The following is a 24,127-nucleotide window of genomic DNA, read 5'->3' on the forward strand; positions in this document are numbered from 1 at the left end:
ACTAGTCTCGCTTAACCGATGGCTGGCAAGTTTTTGCAATCAGAAGGGATTTAGGTTTGTGGATAACTGGCCTGCTTTCTGGGGCCGACCTGACCTGCTGAGGAGAGACGGCCTTCACCCTAACTGGGAAGGTGCTCTCACTCTTTCTAAAAATATAGATTACTGTTTAAGCCTTCCATGACAGGATACACTAGTGCAGGCCAGGTCACAGGTGATTAGTGAACCTGTTACCATGGGTGTGGAGTCTGTAACGCTAGAGCTAACTAGCGCTATGCTAGATTCATGCAATTCACATAGTTTTTGTAGTTTAGAGTGTTCTACTGACTGCACCATACACCCTGATTTATACTATTCTATAGCATCTTCTTCTGTGCCTCTTACCTCTGTTTCTCCCTTGTTAGGTGAGGAGGGAGAAGAAATAACATTATTTTCTACCAATAGTCATCCTGCTACTCCACCGGTCAACAATATTCCTGTGGTGTGGAATTCGGGCCGCATCTGCCGTCATGCAAGGCACAAGACCCGGGACCGGCAGTCGAATCCTGTGGTGGTTACCACTAAGGTGCAAAACTCGCGAAGGGTTTCAGCTCAGTCCACAGTGCTGAAGCTTGGCCTTCTTAATATTAGATCACTAGCCTCCAAAGCTTTACTTGTTAATGACCTTATTAATGAACACAATCTTAACCTTATTGGCCTTTGTGAGACCTGGTTGAAACCAAATGAGTTTGTAGTGTTAAATGAGGCTTCTCCCCCTAACTTTGTGAGTGCGCACTTGGCACGACCATGCAAAAAAGGTGGAGGTGTTGCTCTTATATCGGAAAATAGGTTGAAATTTACTTCTAATACCCCTACTAGTTTTAAAACGTTTGAAGCACTTGTTATGAGGTCCTTAATGTCAACACCAATTTATGTAGTTGTTGTGTATCGCCCACCTGGACCATACTCAAATTTTTTGGAAGAATTCTCTGATTTGTTAACAGACTTAGTTACGTATGCGGATAATGTTGTAATTATTGGTGATTTTAATGTTCACATAAACTCCCCATCAAATTCACTTGCAATTGCATTTAAGTCACTGATGGATACATTTGGTTTCAATCAAATAGTTGATGTGCCAACTCATAAAGATGGGAACACTCTAGATCTTGTCCTGACCCGTGGCGTAGTAGCCTCAAATGTTACAGTGTTACCGTATCCTAATGCCATCTCTGATCACTATTTTGTTAAATGTGAGGTGCTGTTTAATGTTTACTGTGATAAGGAAAATATAGGCTTTAGCAGTCGCAATATCCGCCCTAAAACGGTGTTAGCCTTAAAAGAATTATTACCTACGGTAACTGCAGCCTTCCCTTCGTACACTGGGTCTGTTGACTCACTTACAAACAACTTCAATACTGCTTTGGTAAATGTTCTTGATTCTGTGGCGCCCCTAAAGTATAAATTCCGACCCAAGAAGAATACACCTTGGTTTACTGAAGAAACTAGGTTACTCAAACAAAGTTGCAGAAAAATTGAACGAAAATGGCGCACTACTAAGCTGGAGGTTTTTCGACTGGCCTGGTGTGACAGTTTGCTGAAATATAAAGTAGCTCTTGCCTCAGCTAAAGCTTCGTATTTCTCTAAGATTATTGTTGAACATAAGAATAATCCAAAATTTTTATTTGACACAGTGGCGAAACTTACCAGACAACAACTTAACCCAAATGGTTGCACTCATTCTGCTAATGACATTATGGAATTTTTTAATAAAAAGATTCAACTAATCAGGAATGAAATTTTAAAAGAACGCTCTGTTTCCTCCTCCTATATCAAAGATGTGGAGGTGCTAGGTATGGACTGTGTCAGCGGTTGTTTAGAAACATTCTCCAGTTTCAATGAATTGTCCCTTGATAATCTAACACAGATGGTCAGTAGGGCCAAACAAACTACGTGCCTGCTTGATCCGTTTCCAGCTTCACTGGTGAAGGATCTGTTTGAGATCTTAGGACCATCAGTTTTAAATATTATTAATATATCGCTATCCTCGGGTATTGTTCCTGTAGCCTTCAAGTCTGCCGTCATTAAACCCACGCTTAAGCGACCTAACCTTGACCCAGAAAGCCTAGGTAATTATAGGCCAGTGTCAAATCTGCCATTTCTTGCGAAATTACTTGAAAAGGTCGTTGCACAGCAGCTAAATGACTTCATGTCAGAAAATAACCTTTTTGAAACTGTCCAGTCAGCATTTAGAGCAAATCATTCTACTGAGACAGCCCTTGCAAAAGTAACCAATGATCTCCTTTTAACAATAGATTCTGGTGCCTCATCAATGTTACTGCTGCTGGATCTCAGCGCTGCTTTTGATACGGTCGACCACAACATATTATTGATTCGTCTAGAACGCATTGGTATCTCAGGAACTGTACTCTCGTGGTTTAGGTCCTACCTGTCAGACAGGATGCAATGTGTTAACTATGGCAATATGACCTCTAAACAATCTAATGTCCCTTGTGGTGTTCCTCAAGGCTCTGTACTTGGCCCCCTTCTTTTTAGTATTTATATGATCCCGCTTGGTGACATTATCCGCAAGTATAATATTAGTTTCCATTGCTATGCAGATGACACTCAACTGTATGTGCCACTGGAAAAAACTGGACATTTAAGTTTTAGAAATCTGGAGGATTGCCTTACTGAGATTCAAAGATGGATGTCAAATAATTTTTTACGCCTTAACCCAGAAAAAACTGAAATGTTGATTATTGGTCCAGCTCACTGTCGTCATTTGTTTTCAAACATTACCCTGAACCTAGACAAATGTAATATCACCCATAGTGACTCGGTCAAAAATCTAGGTGTTATATTTGATCCTAATCTGTAGTTTCAGTTACATGTGAAAAATATTACTAGAATAGCTTTCTACCACCTCCGTAATATTGCGAAGATTCGTTCAATGCTGTCCCAATCAGATGCAGAGATTTTAATTCATGCGTTTATTACTTCTCGGCTTGATTACTGTAATGTATTGCTTTCTGGTCTCCCGATGTCTAGCATTAAAAGTTTGCAGCTGGTTCAGAATGCGGCAGCTAGACTTTTGACTAAGACTAAAAAGTTTGAGCATATTACACCTGTATTGGCCAACTTGCACTGGCTCCCAGTCCACTTAAGATGTGACTTTAAGGTTCTCTTATTAACATATAAATGTTTGCATGGGCTTGCACCCTCTTATCTCTCTGATTTGATTTCCCCCTATGTTCCTGCACGGAGTCTGCGCTCGGAAAATGCCGGTCTACTTGTGATTCCGAGAGCCAAGAAGTCTGCGGGCTCGAGAGCGTTCTCCATCCGGGCCCCGGTGTTGTGGAATGCCCTGCCTCTGGAGATTAGATCTGCAACCTCAACGGAAGTTTTTAAATTGAGGCTTAAGACACACTTCTATTCCAAAGCATATGATTGATGCCCACCTCGTATTCTGTTTTGTCCTGTCTTTTTCTGAGGCCTGCCTGGCTGATACGAAGGAGAAGGATGATTTGGGATGGGTCAGCGGACCGGGGTCTGACCTGCAGCATGTCAACCCCTGCATTTACCAGCTGGCGTCGTCGTTGATGTCATGCTCTTTCCGGACATTTTCAACATCTTACCTAGTGTTTACTATTCTGTGTACAGTAATGCTAATTGTAATTCACCCTGTTCAATCCTGGAAGGGGGATTACCACATGTGAGGTCCTTTCTCAAGGTTTCTCTTTTCTCCTCACACTGAGGTTTTTGAGTTTTTCCTTGCCCGCATGCTGGTTTGCTAGTTTAAGATCAGGTAATTGTGTAATTTTGTAACTGTAATCCTGTGCAGTCCTTTGAGACATTTTTGTGATTAAGGGCTATATAAATAAATTTGACTTGACTTGACTTGACTATATTAACATCCCAGTCCCGCATAACGTAGCATACCTCACTCTATTGCTTATGCTAACGGACGACTCACTCGTACTATTTTAATTTTGTAAACTTTACAGACGTCACAAACAACCTTTACAAACATATTTTCACATATTATCCTCCTCACAGTAAGTGTGTTACCAGTATAAACATCTCACCTGCAAAATAGATGGTAAATGTCAGTCTCACACGACACCATTTACTTGTTGACATTAAGGATCATTTATTGAGCAAGTCTCATTAAATCACGTGAGGTCCCGTGAGACTTGGCCCAAACACCCTTCTCTGACCTGTGAGACTATGTCATCTAGCGGTCATATACTGGTACTTCGCTTTTTCTGCTTTACAAAACGACACCAAAATCCGAAAATATAACATTTCAGCGAGTCAGCAACCCTTGTTACGCCGTATAAAATTGTTACTAATAGTTAATAATGAAAATAGTTCATAACTAAGGAACATTTTATTGCAAAAGTCCAACTATATTATCAAATACAAATACACATATATGAAAAAAAAAATCAAAATGCTTTCTGGTATTGTTCAGGGGGCCGGACCAAATGTGGAGGCCGGCCGTATCCGGCCCGCGGGCCGTAGTTTGGGGACCACTGCTTTAAATAGTCGCTATAACTGTAACCAATTCTGGCTGAAAGCTTTGTTTTACTATTAGTAGCATTCTATTTTGAAGTGGCTTGGGCACATACATCATGTTGTGACATCACATTGGCCTTCCCAGATACACATTATTATTATAAATCGATCAACAATGCTTGATTAGTGTCCAACTATAATTGTCGACCTTGATTGTTCTTAAATTATTTTAATTTGGTTTTAATTTTATAGTTTGTTGATGCAACTTTCATTGCAGCCTGGTCATCCTAGAAGGGGGATGACCGCATATGAGTTCCCTTCTCAAGGTTTCTTCATTTTCCTCATGTTGAGGTTTTTGAGTTTTTCCTTGCCCTCATGTAGGTTTTAGATCAGGGGATTGTGTAATAATTGACTATAGTGTGCAATAGTCTGGGTTCTGTGCAGCCCTTTAGACTTCTTAAGATTAATAGCTATACAAATAATCATGACTTGACTTGACATTTTTGAGTTTTTCTTTGCCCTCATGCAGGTTTTAGATCAGGGGATGGTGTAAAAATAGTCTGTAGTTTGCAATAATCTGTGGTCTGTGCAGCCCTTTAGACTCCTTGTAATTAATGGCTATACAAATAATTATGACTTGACTTGACATTTTTGAGTTTTTCTTTGCCCTCATGCAGGTTTTAGATCAGGGGATGGTGTAAAAATAGTCTGTAGTTTGCAATAATCTGTGGTCTGTGCAGCCCTTTGACACTCTTTGTGATTAAGGGCGTGACAAATAATCATGACTTGACTTGAGGTTTTTGAGTTTTTCCTTGCCCTCGTGTCGGTTTTAGATCAGGGGATGGTGTAATAATAGTCTGTAGTTTGCAATAATCTGTGGTCTGTGCAGCCCTTTGAGACTCTTTGTGATTAAGCTCTATACAAATAAACATGACTTGACATGGCTTTAATTCAGACTGCATTGTGCGTGTTGATAAGACGCTTCAGCCAATGGGAGAAGAGATGGGCGGAGCCTAGTGCCAGATTGTACTATAATGTAGTGAGTGGGCTGCAAGACGCATCTCCCGCTCGCTCTGTTGCCGTCCTGGCGGCTCTAGTGAATGGATTCTATCCCTTCAAGTGCAGCATCAACGTGCGCTATTCCTGACGCATTCCTGTGAGAGTTTACGCATAGAGTCACAGGTACTGTTTGCCGCGCTTTTTCTGATTTTTTTTGCATGTTCTTAGTGGAACTGACGAGGGAGCATTCTGCAGGAGTAGGGAAGCAGGACTGTGGTGTTGCATGCTTATGTTGGAGATTTGGAGTGTTGGTTGCAGAGATTTAGTTGCCGTGGTTGCTCAATGCGCACTGTACTTGTAGTACTCATACCTGTCAAGCTCCAGGGCTCCATGCCCTTACAAACTCGTATTTTCCCTTACAAAATACAAAATAATCTTACACTATATTTTTTTAAACGTGTTTATCTATGTAGTTTAACATGTTATACTGTACATGTGTTTCGTTATATCATATATATTGATCATTAACATTTGGTTGTGAGATACTGAGTTGCTCGACATGAATGAGGTTTATTATAAAAGAAGTTCAAAAAAGAAGTCGCTTGGACGTTCACTGTAGAAGGAAAAAATACATTCAAATATAATTTAGTAGAATAATACATTTTTTTATTCAATTTATTAATTCATTTTCTGCGTTATTGGTGGTATATAATTAAAGAGATCACCACAATTTCATTTTCTCCTTTTATACTTCCGTTTTTTCTTAACTTCTTTATGCAACATCATAATTCGTAATATAATGCATCAAAGCAAGTGAGCCGTTTGAGAGCCGACTCTCTTTAATGAGTTGAGCCGAAAAAGCCGCTTCTCTAAAAAGAGACGGACTTCCTTTCACTACATAACTACCACATGAAATCCGAGGCGGCAGACGCATGGGCACAGTAGCATTAAACCGCTCGCTTCGTTTGCTACGAAAAAAACGATACCGAGATAGAGGCTACCGCGGCGAACTCGTTTGACTTGATTGATTTGCCGTTTGGTGATCGTCGGTGTATACCGGATGGTACCCATAATTGACAAATTTGCGTTTTTCCGTAAAGATTTTCTTGTACGTCGTACACGTCTTAAAATGGATAATAAACAAACTTTGTACGGCAAAAACGTACAGGTTGACAGGTATGTTGGAAGAGGATCCAAGTGGATCTTGCTACACTCTTCTAAATATTAGAATAGAATAGAATAGAAAATACCTATATTGTCATTGTTACAAAATTAGGTGAACATATTGTGAAAATTGGATGTGGCACTCCAGGTTCACATTTTACAGTGAGGTTGCATTTTGTGGTTTTAATTCCGGAAAACAAAAAAATAGAAAACAAGAGGATGGGGACTGCAGGTGGATGAAAAATGATTTCCTCAAGGTGACTTTTCAATTCTGGTGAATCGAGATGGGTTACTCCTACCTAGGGCAGGGTTTTTCAACCAGTGTTCTGGGGCACACTGGTGTGCCGAGAGACCTTGTCTAGTATGCCGCAGGAACCGGCCCAACCTTACCTTCGCAAAAAACAACAACAAAAAAAGCATGCCATTTCTCGATCTTGTTGCTTTCTTTCAGCTAAAAGGCGAAAGACAAAAGACCAAAGACCACCCACCAACACCTTTAAACAGAGACAGGAAGACTAAGAGACGCCAAAAGGAACATCAAACTGATTAGAAATACACACCTTGAGTAAATACGTTTAAGCTTACTTTACATGACTGTAAATAAGGTGGCAGATGATTCCTTATTTTTTTTCACAAATAATCTGCTCATGGATGTAGCAGAGTATGTTTAATAACCCCCTTTTTGATGAAGCAGTTTAAGACTGATAAAACCCATTTCAATATAAATCAAGTAAAAATCTTGCACATCATTTTGCTGACTTGTTTTTTTTAGAAAAACATTTTTACAAAAGTTTAAAAATGGTTGAACTGATTGATCAATTTTGTTAAAGTATTTAAAAAAAATAAATATATATATATATATATATATATACACAGCAAAACTTGAAAAACGTGTTAAAATATATTAAAAACAATTTTTTTACTAATTTTACCACCTGAACCACAGTCGGGCTGCACGGCAGGGCAGTGGTTAGCGCGTGTGCGGCAAAGTTCTGAGGTCATGGGTTCCAATCCAGCTACCAACCTTCCTGTGCGGAGTTTGCATGTTCTCCCCGTGCTAGCTTGGGTTTCCTCCGGGCACTCTGGTTTCCTCCCTCCCACATTCCAAAAACATGCATGTCAGGTTAATTGGCTGGTCCAAATTGTCCCTAGGTGGGAATGAGCGAGTGAGTTGTCTGACTCTGTGTACCCTGCGACTGGCTGGCAACCGGTTCAGGGTGTCCCCTACCCACTGCCCGAAGATAGCTGGGATGGGTTCCAGCACCCCCGTGACCCAACTGAGGATAAGCGGTGCAGATAATGGATGGATGGATGGAACCACAGTGACCACACCTTATATAAAAATGTTATACTGACAGTTTAGATGAAACAATTTGAATAAAAAAACAAGACATTTTTGTTTGAAATACATTTTAAAAAATGTTTAATTGTTTAATGGTGTGCCTCGAGATTTTTAAATGAAAGAAAAGTGCGCCTTCACTTCAAAAAGGTTGGAGAACACTGACCTAGGGACTAGGGTACGTCTTGGTGCTGTGCTACCTGGCCGAAATTAAAATCCTGAGCAGTTTTTGGTTTTAAAGGATCCTTTTAATAGCTTGGAGATTTAAAAATGGCAAAACAATAAAGTGCTGTCTATTTACTCTTTTTCACGTTTATTGATTACAGCTTTATTTACTTCGAAATGTTTTTCCAAATGTTTTTACTTCATGAATCTCTATTAGAGGTAAGATCTTAAGCCTGAACCCAAGCCCGTCTGAAATTCGGGGAAGTCGCCCAAAGTCCCCCCTCATCCTCCCGTGTCCTCACAAATAAAATATGAAATTTCGGGTTTGCTTCGGGCTCGGTCGCTCAAATCAAGTTAAGTGGTCGAGCTCGACGGGTTCAGGCTTTAATACCCGCTGGCGCAGGTAGAGTCGGGCTGGATTTTTAGGCCCAATCTTACGTCTAATCTCTATTCACAATATACCCAATAGTAGTAAGAGCAGACATTTTTGGGGGGCATATGCTCTGAAAAGGGGTACTTTTCCTCATGTATGCAATTACTTATATAGAAATTAAACGTTACTATGCAGATAAATAGATAAATTGCATTATTTGACGCATATTTCTTTCGTAACACTTTTTCTACATTATGTTGGAAACATATAGAATATTGCAGAAATAAGACAATATAGATATTGTAGAATTAAGAAATAGAATGATATAACAAATATCATCCTAATGTGATTTTTAGAATTATAACTATCTTTATTGTCATTGATAACAACATAGTGAACATTGTGTTAAGGGCCATCATATCTGCAAGGTAGTTCTTGGTGACTGGCCATGTTGTGTCTGAAATGTTATCTCATTTTTCTTGTAAATTATTTTCTCTTTGATGTGGAAAAAAAACTAAAATTCAAAGAGGTTACAGGTTCAATTTATGTAAAATACTCTCAGTCAGTATTAAACTGTTGGGTCTAAAACGGAAAAAAAAACGCTAAAAAAATATTGGCTGACAGTAGAAGGAAGACTTGCTTAGTTTTTTTTACAACTGCAGTTGGAGAAGGATCGGGAAGAGCGGATAACTTACTACCTTTCGTCTCGCTGGCCACGCTCCTTCTGGCTTTTCCCCAGCCTGCCTTTGTGTTTTATTGAAACAAGAAAACATGCAAAAGTACTGGTATGTTGAGACAAAAGGTGAAAGACAAAACACCAAAGACCATAGACCACCCCCCCAACACCTTTAAACAAAGACTGGAAGACTAAGAGACGCCAAAAGGAACATCAAACTGATTCGAAATACACACCTTGAGTAAATACGTTTAAGCTTACTTAACATAAACACATCAAGCCATTATTTGTTTATTATATATTTGAGTACGGGCAGCATGGCAGAACAGTGGTTAGCGCGTGTGCCGCACAGTTCTGAGGTATTGAGATCAAACTTTCCTGGGTGGAGTTTGCATGTAATCCTCGTGCTTGTGTGGGTTACCTTTGGGTACTCTGGTTTCCTCCCACATTCCAAAAACATGCATGTCCAAATTGTCCCTAGATGTGAATGAGCGAGCAAATTGTCTGTTTCTGTATGCCCTGCAACTGGCTGGCAACCACTTCAGGGTGTCCCATGCCCACTGCCCAAAGATAGCTGGGATGGGCTCCAGCACCCCCGTGACCCTACTGAGGATAAGCGGTGCAGATAATGGATGGATATTTGAATACAAATGAACTGTATACATTTACATAAAAACAACGATGTACTCCATCACCAAAAACTTTTAAAACAGGGCACCTGAAAAGGGACAGCAGATGTAGCACCCCCTTGTGCCTAAATGTGCACACCACTCTCCAGTAATAATCAAGTCTGAATTAAATGATCTGCCTGTCACGTGCTGACTTCATGACGCCCTCACAGTTCTTCAGTTCTCCACTTTCATCACCATGAAAAAGCTTTGTAATGAAATTGGAATTTTGGGTGAAGATGACATGAATTAAAATGAATTCTGTGTTAATGAAAAAGTCTTAAAAGTTTAATCCTCATCACTAACTTTTTACAGACCACAAGAGGGACCCATTGTGGTTTATTTGAGTGTTGAATCTTGGTCTGCATGAGGTATGTTTTAAATGAGTATTTATAAATTAATGTATTTGATAGTGTGTATTATTATAAGTAAAGTATAAGGTCCACCTTACAATTTTTTTTAGTTACAATGAGATAAAAAGATAAAAGATAATAACTCAACAAAGACAGTGAACTGAAGTGATGTGCATTCAGGGGAGGCTGTGCTTCACCTATCTATGGAGCCCACCCAAGACATAAGCCAGGGGTGTCAAACTCATTTTAACTCGGGGGCCACACAATAGAACAAACATTCTGTCAGGGGCCGGACTAGTAGATTAAAAAGAAAGAAAAAGAGATAAAGAAATAAGAGAAAGAGGGTGGGAAAAGGAGAGAGGGTGGAACAAAGAAAGAAAAAGAGAGAAAGGAGAGAGCGTTAGAAACAAAAGATAAAAAGTCGTGAGAGAGGGGGAAAAGATAGGGAGAGGAAGAAAGAAATCCAAAAAGAAATAGAAAGACAGAAGGAGAGAAAAGAGAAAAGAAAGCGTGAAGGGTATGAAGAGACAAAGAAAAAAGAGAAAAAGAAAAAAGGAAGTTAGAGCAAAAGAAGTTAAAAGACACAGAGAGAGAAAGAGATAAAGGAGACAAAGGAAGAGAAAAAGAGAGACACAGAGAGTGAAAGAGACAGAGACAGAGTGGGAGAAAAAGGGTGGAAAAGAAAGAGAGAGAGAGAGAGAGAGAGAGAGAGAGAGAGAGAGAGAGAGAGAGAGAGAGAGAGAGAGAGAGAGAGAGAGAGAGAGAGAGAGAGAGAGAGAGAGAGAGAAATAAATACGTACAGTGTCTTTGTGAGAGGCACCTGGCTTTGGCAACATCAAGTTGACATATTTCAACCTGCAGCTTGTTTTTCTCTTGCGCTTCTGAGTGTTGTCTCGCAGGCCGGATTCAATCCCTTAGTGGGCCTGATCTGGCCCGCGGGCCGCCTGTTTGATACCTGTGGCATAAGCGAACTAAGTGGCTGCTTAGGGCAAGGCGACCACTAGGGGGCACCAAAGAGCGCTTAACTTTTTTAGTGCAAACTTTGTCCGCATTGACACTTTCGTGTGTGTACAATGAAGAAAAAAACTTCTACAGTAAAACTACAAAAGCACTACAAAACTAAATATAAAATATATTGCTTAAAAACAGGGACCTCGTACATTATTTTGCTTTTGTTCGGAAAAGAAAAAAAACAGCATACAAATACTAAAAAGATACTATACACAAACACAACTACAGTAATATTACAAAAATACTAATAAAATATGACAAAGACAAAACTATTGTCCGCCGCGACAACAGGTCTCACTCACCTTTACCCCACTTCCCGTCAGCCCGCGTTTGCTCCGCCCCTCTTTTTTAATTCGCAAAACATATCAGAATAAGTGTCTCAAATAAATACATTAGAAAAATATACAGTTGCAAATACATATTATACATGGTTACACATATTTACACCGAGAGAGTTTTCAAAGCTTTAATGATAATATTATAACTTTCATCCCAAACCGTGCCTGTGAAGGGTAGCAAAACGCTACTAGCGACACGCTCGCAACACAGTAAACGGGTCTGTTAAAAAAAACATATCGTACATGTAGAAATCACGGTAAACCGTCCTCATCTTCATCCATATAACTGACGTCATCTTCCCCAGTATGGAAAACAGACTTTGTCATATAGACGTCGTCCCACGCTCCTTTAATCAAAAACACGCTAGCAACACGCTCGCAAAGTAAAGTTTATTTGCAGTAGCTCTGGTTCCTTCTTTTTCGGGCTGCTCGATTGTGTTTAGCTTGAAAGCTGCGTCATGTGCCTTTCTTTTTGCAATTTGCATGATGAGGATATGTCTACGCTAATTTAATTTGTGCACAAGCTAAGAAGTTGCAGTCTTCCTCGGCACATATATTCCACCGGTCTAAATCTTACCTTTTGTACTCGAGCGCCGCTGGCGTCTGTTAGAAAAATGACATAAATTGTCCGCATCGCTGAATAAGCCGCAGGGTTGAACGTCTGGGAAAAAAGTAGCGGCTTATAGTCCGGAATTTACGGTAGGTTATTTTCCAAAATCGTGCAGCCCTAGTTAAAACCCTCTCTCAGCGTATAAGTCAGTTCTCTGTGAAGCCACTATTAGGAACCGAGCACTAAAGAGCCACCTGGTACAAAGCGCCAGTCAAGCCGGGTTTTCTCGACTTGAAATAAATTCCAAGCGATCGCTCGTTGCCTCAACATCTGCCCGGCACTCGCTTTGGTGACCTTGGCACCTTTCCACGCGGCCCGTGTTTGCGGACCTTCACTCATTTGCCTCCAGCGGATGATTGCACGGGGTCGCACACTGAACATTGTTGACTAGGTGTGACACTCAAATTCGCTTCCCGCAAATGGGATTGTCAACTTGAGGAGGACTGCTGCTCCAATCCTGTCACGGCTTTGTTGCTCTGCACCAGAAGCAAAAAAGGCCACGCTCTGTAATGAGCAGTGTTTCCTCTAAGCTGCACGCGTGCGCAATTGCGCACTGCTCGCACATTCTCAGCGCACAAGAAAATCTAGCCTGCGCACAAAAATGAGGGCTCAAAATTACTAATTAAGAAGCGACTCAAGTCAAAGTTACAGTGCATGAAGGTCAAAATACACGGGTTCCCCTGACGTTGTGTCCTAAATGCGGTATTTTGAAGTCAATGTCGAACGAAGTTGAAAAGTAAAGTCAGTAGAGTTTTTCGAGAACCGGCTTCTTCGGCTCGGCTCACTAAAGAGAACCGGCTCTTTCGGGTCCCAAACGGCTTTTCAGGTTGTTTTTTGCTTCTTTAATCCCTACACGACCAAATATTATGTAAAATTGTGCACAAAATGGGGGAAATAGAACAAAAAAAAAGAAAAAAAATACCAAAATGAAAAAGTAGTGAAAAGCTGAGAAAAAAGAAACAAAAGGAAGAGAAAAAAGAAGGAAAAATTCAGAAAAAAGGCAGAAAAAAGGAAAAGAAAGAAACAAAGGAAAAAAGTGAATAGAGAACAAAAAGTAAAAAGTAACAGCTATAAAAATAAAAGCAATGAGATTTTTTTAAAGGAATTTAAAAAAATAGAAAAAAAACAGGGAAAAAGAAGAAAAAGTTTGTGTTGCATTCAAATAATTTCCATTTATACCAAGTAAATCTTGTTGCCAACATTGTACTTCCACTAAAAATTTGATGAAATACAGTTCTGTATCTTGCAACCGACTAAATAAGCCCCCAAAAATGTTAGTATTATGTGTCAAAAGATACCAGGAAAAAAAAAAAGAAAATCTTGTGAAAGAATTGTTGTAAAAACAAAGGCCGTACAACCTTTGCAATAGTACATTAGTCAATTCATTCAAAAGTGAAAACAATTTTTGCATTGCCGGAAACTCAGCAAAATGTAACTTGATGTCAAGTTTTGGACATGTTTGATAATGATTTACTTGCCACCCTCGGGATTGCCGTTGCTCACTGTTGTTTCAAGCGTTGCTCGCCGACTTTGTGTGAACGCTCAGACCCGTAAGGAAAATGACAGGGAACATTGTGTGACACTCAAATTCGCTTCCCGCAAATGGGATTGTCAACTTGAGGAGCACTGCTGCCCCGTTCCTGTCACGGCTCCGTTGCCCTGCACCAGAAGCAAAAAAGGCCACGCTCTGTAATGAGGTCTGCCAATTGGCGTGTGCTAGCTTTAATCATGTTGACAACTGCTTTGATTAGATGCAGCAACAATTACATGAACTTAAAGGGCACCTCTCTTGTGTTATTACACTCTTTGACAATGAACCACAGGTATTAATATGATTATATCTGACCTCTGATGCTGAAGGATTTTATACATTTGACTATAAACGATTTTATACGATTGAATACAAGTTACGTTTATTGAGTGCATTGAAGATTTTCACCGAGTAGGCTTAAGTTCGATGAGCAGTGAAAGATCAGGGCACCCTGGCCTGGTACGAAGTGTCTTTACAGGAGAAGCGGGAGCTGACGAAGGGCTGATAAGATAATCAGCACTTCCCGACGCAGAGGAGCCCTGATAACGTAGAAACGCTCGGTGATGTTTTGACCATTCCAGATATAGAGGCGAGGTGGTGGAGCCCACGTGGGGGCTTCCCTGGCACGGCCATGGGAGGAGCCGGTGTAACGACCCTCGATCATGCGCGACACAAGGGTTCACAGTCACTCTGTTTATTGCCTGCATTCAGTAAACAAAACGATACAAAAGTCAGGGTATCTGTTCACGACTGCAATCATCTTCAGCGCGATGCTATTTAGCTGAAGCTACGGCAAGCGCTGAAGCCCATAAAGTGCTAAACGAAAAAGACAGTCGCAGACGCCCCTGACTTAACAATTGGATGAGGTACCGGAATTTTAACAGTAATACAACAAAAACAGGGGCAGCACGGCGGCGCAGTGGTTAGCGCTTGTGCGGCACAGTTCATGTCATGGGAACCTGTCGTGGGTTCAAATCCAGCTCCAGAGTTTGTATGTTCTCCCCGTGCTTGCGTGGGTTTCCTCCGGGCACTTCGGTTTCCTCCCACGTTCCAAAAACATGCATTTCAGGTGAATTGGCCGGTCCAAATTGTCCCTAGGTGTGAGTGAGCGAATGAGTTGTTTGTCCCTGTGTGCCCTGCGATTGGCTGGCAACCAGTTCAGGGTGTCCCCTGCCCACTGCCCGGAGATGGCTGGGATGGGCTCCAGCCCCCCCGCGGCCCTACTGAGGATAAGCGGTACGGCTGATGAGATGAGATGAGACAACAAAAACACAGATTTTGTGAGAATTCAAAAAAAACATTCAAAACAATCAAATTTCAACTGTGTTACACCGGCACACCAGCTTGCGGAAAACGTGGGCCGTGAGGAGGAAGCGGGAGAACGAGAGAGAGGAGGCTTGACAGAGACTCGAGCGACACTAATTCGGCTAATTCGGCCATATTCGATGGAGTTCACTTAGTTAAATTGTTAAAAAAATGACATCTGCCCCCGTGTAAAAACGCCGGTCTCTTGTTCATCTTTTCCATCAAAAAAACAAGCGCGCATTGTTAGGTGAATGTAGGTTGTGTTTGGTTAATGGAGTCAGATAACTAATTCGAACAATTTGGTAAACGGTATATTTTAATATTTAATTTCTAACAATGCTAAGGCTGCTCGATTAGCCGAAATCGAATCGATATTGCGATGTGACGTAGAGCGATTGTGTGATCGCAAGACACTGCGGTTCGAGCCTTATGTGAGCAGACAGCAACCATCACATAGCTCTCCAGAAGAGGGCGCAGTTTTCCTAAGGTGTCAATGTCATGAATCAGAACAGGATCAGGACCCAAACGCGTGACGTTTCTCACACAAGCCTTTTATTTTACGGGGAATGGGGAGTCATGCACGTTCGGCAGCACTCCGGTGTGATATACATGAAGCCAGAGGCTGACAAGATCGATACCAATTGCCCGAGTAGATATCGGACGGATGGGGTCGATACTGGACAAGACGGGACGGACAGGATTGATAACAGTGGACCTTTTTTCACCAAGATCCTTGGCAATTGCTCCATAGCCCTTTCCAGTCTTGAGGAGGTGTACAATTTTGTCTCTTGTGTCTAACCCTAACCCTAACCCAAGTCTTACCCAAAATAAATTGTTAAAAAATCATAGATTGTGATTTCTGGATTTTTCTTTTTAGTTTATCTCTCACGGTGGACTTGCACCTTGTCAAAAATATCAGACCCCCCCCCATGATTTCTAAGTGGGAGAAATAGCTAAGTAGCAGGGTGTTCAAATACTTATTTTTCTTCACTATACATATATATAATTTCAAAATAGGCCATGCCTTACACCACAGGTGTCAAACAGGCGGCCCGCGGGCCAGATCAGGCCCGCTAAGGGATTGAATCCGGCCCGCGAGAGCACACTCGGGGGCCACACGATAGCACAAAGATTCTTTCGGGGGCCGGACTAGTAGATTAAAGAGAAAGAAAAAGAGGGATGGACAGAAAGAAAGAAAGAAAGAAAGACAGAAAGAAAGAAAGAAAGAAAGAAAGAACGACAGAAAGGAAGAAAAAAGGAAGAATGAAAGAAAAAACGGATTAGTAGATTAAAGAGAAAGAAAAAGAAGGGTCAAGAAATAAGAGAAAGAGGGAGGGAAAAGGAGAGAGGGCGGGACAAAGAAAGAAAAAAGAGAGAGGGAGAGAGCGTGAGAAACAAAAGAGATAAAAAGTCGTGAGAGAGGGAGAAAAGAAAGGGAGAGGAAGAAAGAAATCCAAAGAGAAATAGAAAGGCAGAAGGAGAGAAAAGAGAAAAGAAAGCACGAAGGGTAGGAAGAGAGAAAGAGAAAAGAGAGAAAAGGAACAAAGAAAGTTAGAGCAAAATAAGTTAAAAAGAAACGGAGAGAGAAACAGACAAAGAGCAACAAAGGAAGAGAAAAAGAGAAACACAGAGAGTGAAAGAGACAGAGTGGGAGAAAAGGAGTGAAAAAGAAAGAGAGAGAGAGAGAGAGAGAGAGAGAGAGAGAAAGAGAGAGAGAGAGAGAGAGAAATAAATACAGTGTCTTTGTTCGAGGCACCCGGCTTTGGCAACATCAAGTGGACATATTTCAACCTGCCGCTTGTTTTTCTCTTGTGCTTCTCTGAGTGTGGTCTCGCGGGCCGGATTCAATCCCTTAGCGGGCCAGATCTGGCCCGCGGGCCGCCTGTTTGACACCTGTGATGTAAAACATAGTTTTTTCTTAAATAAACTGTCAGGAACCAGGTCAGGAAACAGAAATGAGAACCCATTCGCGTAACGTTACTCACAGAGTTGGGTTGGGTTACTTTAACTGGATTACTTTCAATTACTTTTGGATTACTCGGTTTACGTTTTGTGGCGTCATAAATGTTGTTACCTTCTTTTGAATTTTTCTTCTGGGGCTGATTTCTAACCTAACCTGCTATTACTGATTCTAAACTGCCAGGTTGAAGATATGCCAATTTTGTACATTTTGGTGTTGTTGGTGTTGTTTGAAAACAATATTTGAAGATGACCCGGTATGACTTTTGATCTGCGATTCCTTTTAAAATACTTGCAACATGTGTTGTTTTTCAACAGATGAAGTCTACAGAAGTGGACCAAGGGCTTTTCACAGACAGCTACTGCAAAGTGTGCAGTGCTCAGCTCATCTCCGAGTCCCAAAGGGTCGCTCATTATGAGGTGAGAAAGACTCTGAAATGGCACACTTACACAGGGTTGGGTAGGGTTACTTTAATTGGATTACTTTCAATTACTTTTGGATTACTCCAATACCAAATATGCTAATGAAATGAAATGAAATGAAATGATCTGCATTTATATAGCGCTTTCCAAGTCAATGACTTCCCAAAGCGCTTTACAATGTGCTCCACATTTCCCAATAGCGGCCTTGCAGCCATGTAAGGCGCTAACCTGCTTATTGTGGGTATTAGGGGTTCAGTGTCTTACCCAAGGACACTTCGACATGTAACACGGACGAGCCGGGATTCGAACTGGGATCCCTTGATCCCAAGACGAGCGCTCTACCTCCTGAGCTACTGCCGCCCTAATAAAAGACAAAATGAACTAAATATGAATAAAATTATGACTCACAACACGTGGTAAGCTTTCTCTCCTGGCTTTGATCTCTTTGATCTGAAACAGAAACAAAATGAAAATAAATCCAAACAGCTTGCCAACATCATTTTTGCCGTTCCATGTATTCCAAGCCTGCACAAAATTTAGTAATTTTATTCATATTTAGTTTCTTTTGTCCTTTATTAGCATATTTGGTATTGGAGTAATCCAAAAGTAATAGAAAGTAATCCAGTTAAAGTAACCCTACCCAACCCTGCACTTACACTATGCTAAGTCAATGAAACCATGAAGTCATCTGATAGGAATTCATAAATCCCTTTTAGCGACTTGCTCTTCAATTAAAACACAGGTGTCGAACTGGCGGCCCGCGGGCCAGATCAGGCCCGCTAAGGGATTGAATCCGGCCCGCGAGACAACACTCAGAGAAGCGCAAGAGAAAAACGGGCTGCAGGTTGAAATATGTCCACTTGATGTTGCCAAAGCCAAGCGCCTCGAACAAAGACACTGTACTTGTATTTATTTCTCTCTCTCTCTCTCTCTCTCTTTTCCACCCCTTTTGTCCCACTCTGTCTTTGTCTCTTTCACTCTCTGTGTCTTTCTTTTCCTTTTCCTTTTGTTGCTCTTTTCTCTTTCTCTGTGTCTTTTAACCTCTTTTGCTCTAACTTCCTTCTTTCCTTTTCTCTCTTTTCTCTTTTTCTCTTCATACCCTGTGCGCATTCTTTTCCTTTTTCTCTCCTTCTGTCTTTCTATTTCTCTTTGGATTTCTTTCTTCCTCTCCTTTTCTTTCCCCCCCTCTCTCACAACTTTTTATCTTTTGTTTCTCACGCTCTCTCCCTCTCTCTTTTTCTTTCTTTGTCCTGCCCTCTCTCCTTTTCCCTCCCTCTTTCTCTTATTTCTTTATCTCTATTTTTCTTTCTCTTTAATCTACTAGTCCGGCCCCCGACAGAATGTTTACTCTATCGTGTGGCCCCCGAGTTCATATGAGTTTGACACCCCTGGTCTACAGTAACTAATCAATTGTGTCATTTAGGAAAATTAGTCACAAGTTATGGGTAGGTGGTTTGTTATGTAGGCTATGACTGGTAACTATCCATTAATACTATTCTTTGAATATTTTGCACAGGACGATTTTTTATTTATTTATTAATTTATTTTTAGTCCAAACCTTCTTTAACCCTGGAGAACACAAAGTGTTTTTTGAGAGAACTTTGAGTTACATTTCATCGACTGAAAAGTGCTTTACATTTTATAAGCAAATTTTATTGGAAGAAAGAGAAAGGGTTGCGCCCATGATCCGGTGATTGCTGGACGTGGGAAGCAGGTCGCTCTGAACGCGGAAGTGGATCTTCTGTGGCGAGCGATGGCGGTGTCGGGGACGGAAAAACGGGTCGCTAGCCGGGACTGGAGAGGAAAAACGTGGTCGGGTCAGAAACGGTTCGTAAGCCGGTACGGGAGAGCAGACGTGGTCGGTAACTAAAACGGTTCGTAAATCGGGACAGGAGAGCAGACGTGGTGAAGATCAACACGGGTCGTAGCCAGAGACAGACTGGAGCAAAAACGAGACAGGTGGGAGTCAGGGTCGAAAAGGTTTGCCTAGTATTCACTGAGGTTCGAAGACAAACTAACAACAGTTGACAGAAAGGAGTGGGTTTAAATAAGGACAGGGAGCCAATCAGAGTCCGAGGCAGTTGGCGCCAAAGGAGCGGGCACGGATGAGTCAAATCAGTAATCTGACATGCGTGGTTTCTTCCCACATTCTCAAAAAAACATGTACATATCATGTTAATTGGCTGGTCCAAGTTGTCCTTAGGTGTGAATGAGCAGGTGAGTTTTCTGTCTCTGTGTGCCCTGTGACTGGCTGGCAATCAGTTCAGGGTGTCCCCCCGCCCACTGCCCTAAGATGGCTGGGATGGGCTCCAGCACCCCCGCGACCCTACTGATGATAAGCGGTGCAGATAATGGATGGATGGATGGTGCCACACTTGTTCCCAACAAAAGTGGAGGTACACAGAGTATATCAATATGAAACCCTTTGCTTTCCTGTGTGTTTCCTTCCCAACATCAAGTTTCTCAACTGCTGAAACAATTCACTGGGCTGTCAGCATGAGTGAAATGAGGAATCATGGGATAGTATACTGACAAAACCAAAAAAAAACAGCAAAATAAAAACATTTCATACCCAATATGCCTTCGAAAGGCGGCACGGCGGCGCAGTGGTTAGCGCGTGTGCGGCACAGTTCTGAGGTCATGAGATCGAACTTCCTGCTGGAGTTTGCATGTTCTCCCACATTCCAAAAACATGCATGTCGAGTTAATTGGGCGGTCCTTCGATGTGAATGAGCGAGTGAGTTGTCTGTCCCTGTTTTTCCTGCGACTGGCTGGCAACCAGTTCAGAGCGTCCCCTGCCCACTGCCCGAAGAAGGCTGGGACGGGCTCCAGCACCCCCGTGACCCTACTGAGGATAAGCGGTGCACATAATGGATGGATGGATGGATATGCCTTCTAATTGTTTGCCAGATGGTCTTCACTGTGGATTGAAAAAGTACACAAACTAACTCTTGGCTTCCCGCTGGCCTTCGTTTGCTGCATACTGAGTCAGCTTGGATTATTTATTTATTTTCTCAAACTTAGTTTCCCACAGCGGTGTGAGCTCATTGCTATTTAAAGTACAGTAGTCTAAAATGTCCTTCGGTAACAGGAGAACTGCTTTGTGCTCGTGGACTTTGCTGTAGACGGAGAGTGGTTGTGCCAAAATTGCGGATAAAATATTCATTTTGTTATTGTGTGATGAACGCTGACAACAGGACCTGGCCTTTTGCCTTTCGGGAAGAGAAACATTTTGGAATTCTGCAGAAGAAAATTGGATGCTAATGGGTTTTGACATCTTTGAGTTAATGGATGGATGATAAGTAAAAGTGGGAAAGTTAGTCAATTTGGCTAGCATCTGTTAGTACAGTGGAACCTCGGTTCTCGACTATAATCCGTTCCAGAACCCTGTTCAAAAACCGATTTGTTCGATCACCGAAATCATTTTTCTCATTAAAAATAATGTAAATCCTTTTAATCCGTTCCAACACCCTGAATGTTTACCTTGAATGTTTAACGTAAACATGAAGCTAACCCAGGCTAATCGTACGTTAGCATTATCGTAATCTCCTATACGAAAGATTACGCTAACATGAACGTGTAAAAATAAAAAAGTCAGGTCGTTTACAAGTCATTTAGCACCCGGGTCTCCACAACAAGTGGTGAGCGGTTCATTGGAAAGGGGGCTCCGTTCCAACACCCTGAATGTTGGGCTCCGTTCCAACACCCTGAATGTTTAACGTAAACATGAAGCTAACCCAGGCTAATCGTACGTTCGCGTTATCGTAATCTTCTGTACGAAAGATTACGCTAACATGAACGTGTAAAAATAAAAAATAAAAAGGATAAATAAAAGAGTTATGAATAGGATTTCTTATCTTTGTGGTGGTCAGCAGAAGGCGCAGGTGGACGGTGGAGCTATTATTTCTTTCTTTAATGCAATATTTGTACGCACTACTTTTCTTTTTTCACCTGTAGCAACTTTGCTGCTTGCACTGACTTTCTTCAGAGGCATAATAAGGGGCTAAAACACCCGTACGCCGCTCAGCATCGCACCCTAGCGTACCGGCGTTCGAACTCCGATTTTTTGACCGAACAGCGAAGCAAGAATTTCTCAAAATTTTTAGTCGGACTCCAATTTGTTCGAACTGAGAGGCGTTCGAAAACCGAGGTTCCACTGTATCTGAAGTAGAGAATATCGGTTTTTATCTGCATTCTACTTTTGCTATACATGAAGGCTTTCTTAATGTTTTAAGTGATCATACGTCATCACTCAGGGGTGTCAGAGACCAGAAACGGAGACAGGACCCACTTGCGTTCGTTTTTCTCAGCTTTATTTAGAAGGAGGAAAAGGCTTGCACCCACGATCCGGGGATCATCGGTCGCAGATCGCTTGGAACGCAGAAGTGGCACTTTCGTGGTGAGCGAAGGCAGTGTCAAGTCAAGTCAAATCATTTTTATTTGTATAGCCCTTAATCACAAAGAGTCTCAAATGGCTGCAAGAGAAGAGGAAGAACAGGTCGATGGCCGGGGCGGTGGAGCAAAAACGTAATAGAGTTCAGAAAAGGGGTCGATGCCGGGAATCAAACGGGAAGAAGGACAGGATAGAGTCAGGGTCAAAAAGGCTTGCCTAGCGTGGGCAGAGGTTTGCAGACGGACTGACAACGGGTGACAGGAGGACGGGGGTTTAAAAGGAGATGAGCAGCCAATCAGCGTCCGAGGCATTGGGCGCCAATGGAGCATCAGTAATCATGACAAGGGGAGGCAGTTGAGGCTGTGAAAATACGAAATAGAAATACATTAAAAATGATTCTTTATTAAACTACCTTTTAATTTAACGTCCCAATATTTGGTTTCATATATGTGTGCTAAGTGTCTGTAGAGTCCGTGCAGAACGAGGCACGCAATTTTCTTAAGTCATGGCAGAGGGCGATAGTGAGAGCAATAATTCTGATTTGGCGCACACCTCAGCCCCCAAGCAATATACTGTACTCATAGTATTAGTAAGTCATATCAAGTCAAGCCATCCAGTAATTTTATTTTCTTGTTGAGTTTTTTTTCATGATGGAGGATTAGTTACCTATTGATGCTTTTATTGAAAACGAGTAGTCCATTGGCTGTCATGGTTGCCATGGCGCCCAATTGGTCCCGCCCTTGTGGCGCCAGCTGCAGCTTGTGGACAGTTTGGGTCCCTGATAGTATTTAAACTCTGTCCTGTCAGTACCCTTTTGTCGCTCCGTCTGCGAAGCTCTGTTTTTACAAGGCAAGCCCTTTTTCTCCTGTCCTGTTTTTTGCTCCTGATTACTCTTCCTTTATGATCTGTTTTGAGCTAGACCACGTCTGCTCTCCTGTCCCGAATTACGACCTGTTTTGTTCTTGACCACGTCTACTCTCCTCTCCTGGCTTTCGACTTGTTTCCGATCCCGATCACGTTTTTGCTCATCTATCCCGGCAGCTGACTCGTTTTTTTCCGTTCCCGACACCGCCATCGCTCGCCACGGAAGTTCCACTTCCGCGTCTTAGGAACCTACTCCCCGCGACCAGTGATCTCCGGATCGTGTGTGCGCTCCTTTCCTTTCTTTCCAATAAAACTGTGAGAAACGTTACGCGAGTGGGTCCTCTTCCCGTTCCGGTCCTGACATTGTCTTTTTTTATAAGTTAAGGTAAAACAATAAAACATTTTTGTATGCTACTGTTTGTATAATACTTTATTGCTCTGCGCATCAAAAAACTTGCAGGTTCATTTATTTAAAAGAAATGAAACTATCTGCATTTATATAGCGCTTTTCAAGTCAATGACTTCCCAAAGCGCTTTACAATGTGCTCCACAATGTGCGGCCTTGTATTGAAGCCATGTAAGACGCTAACCTGCTTATTGGGGGTATTAGCGGTTCAGTGTCTTACCCAAGGACACTTCGACATGTAACACGGACGAGCCGGGATTCGAACTGGGATCCCTTGATCCCAAGACGAGCGCTCTACCTCCTGAGCTACTGCCGCCCACCAGACACGGATCTCACCACACATCACTGATGGAATTTACTAACCCCAAATCAATTACCCTATTAAGATTTTTTATTGGGTGGACAAATGGAATAAACCTCTGGCACCTTTTTGTAATTCATCGCGTTATGTAGTGAACACAGCACTTAAAAATCCATTATCTTCCCCGCTTAGTAGGGTCGCGGGGGTGCTGGAGCCCATCCCAGCTGTCTTCGGGCAGTGTGCAGGGGACACCCTCAACTGGTTGCTAGCCAATCGCAGGGCACACAGGGACAGACAATTCGCTCACTCATTCACACCTAGGGACAATTTAGACCAGCCAATTAACCTGGCATGCATGTTTTTGGGATGCGGGAGGATACCGGAGTGCCTGGAGGAAACCCCCGCAGGCACGGGGAGAACATGCAAACTCCATACGGGGAGGTTGCAGTAGCTGGACTCGAACCCTAAACCTCTGCACCGCGGGGCTGCGCTCTATGCCTCATTTATTCCAAAGGGGGAAAAAAAAACATAAGACGCCAGGCTGACGACTCATTTGAATAACATTTTGTGATGCATTTCATGCTGACAGCGTCCGTAGCTTGAAATGAATACATATTTTAACCTTCATATGCACAGAGAACAGATTTTCTTTCAATGTCTTTGTATTTGTCCGGATTTAATTTTTTTTTAAAAAGTTGGGTTTTTCTGCACGGTATTTCTGCCATTTTTAGTTAGTCAACCGCACTGTTAGA

General features: G+C 41.9%; 1 protein-coding gene across 1 annotated transcript in view; it reads left to right on the forward strand.

Annotated features, from left to right (window-relative positions):
* The first annotated feature begins 5,549 nt into the window (after positions 1-5,549).
* The window catches only part of zmat4a (zinc finger, matrin-type 4a), a 96,178-nt gene continuing 77,600 nt past the window's right edge, over positions 5,550-24,127 (forward strand). Inside the window, exons 1-2 of the mRNA XM_088335230.1 lie at positions 5,550-5,679; positions 17,307-17,408. Of these exons, the coding sequence (XP_088191356.1) occupies positions 17,307-17,408 (102 nt within the window). The 5' untranslated portion in view covers positions 5,550-5,679. The remainder of the gene's footprint in view (positions 5,680-17,306; positions 17,409-24,127) is intronic.

The sequence above is a fragment of the Urocampus carinirostris genome, chromosome 5 (genome assembly GCF_059441175.1).
Source record: "Urocampus carinirostris isolate Australia breed hairy pipefish chromosome 5, RoL_Ucar_1.0, whole genome shotgun sequence".
Classification (NCBI taxonomy): domain Eukaryota; kingdom Metazoa; phylum Chordata; class Actinopteri; order Syngnathiformes; family Syngnathidae; genus Urocampus; species Urocampus carinirostris.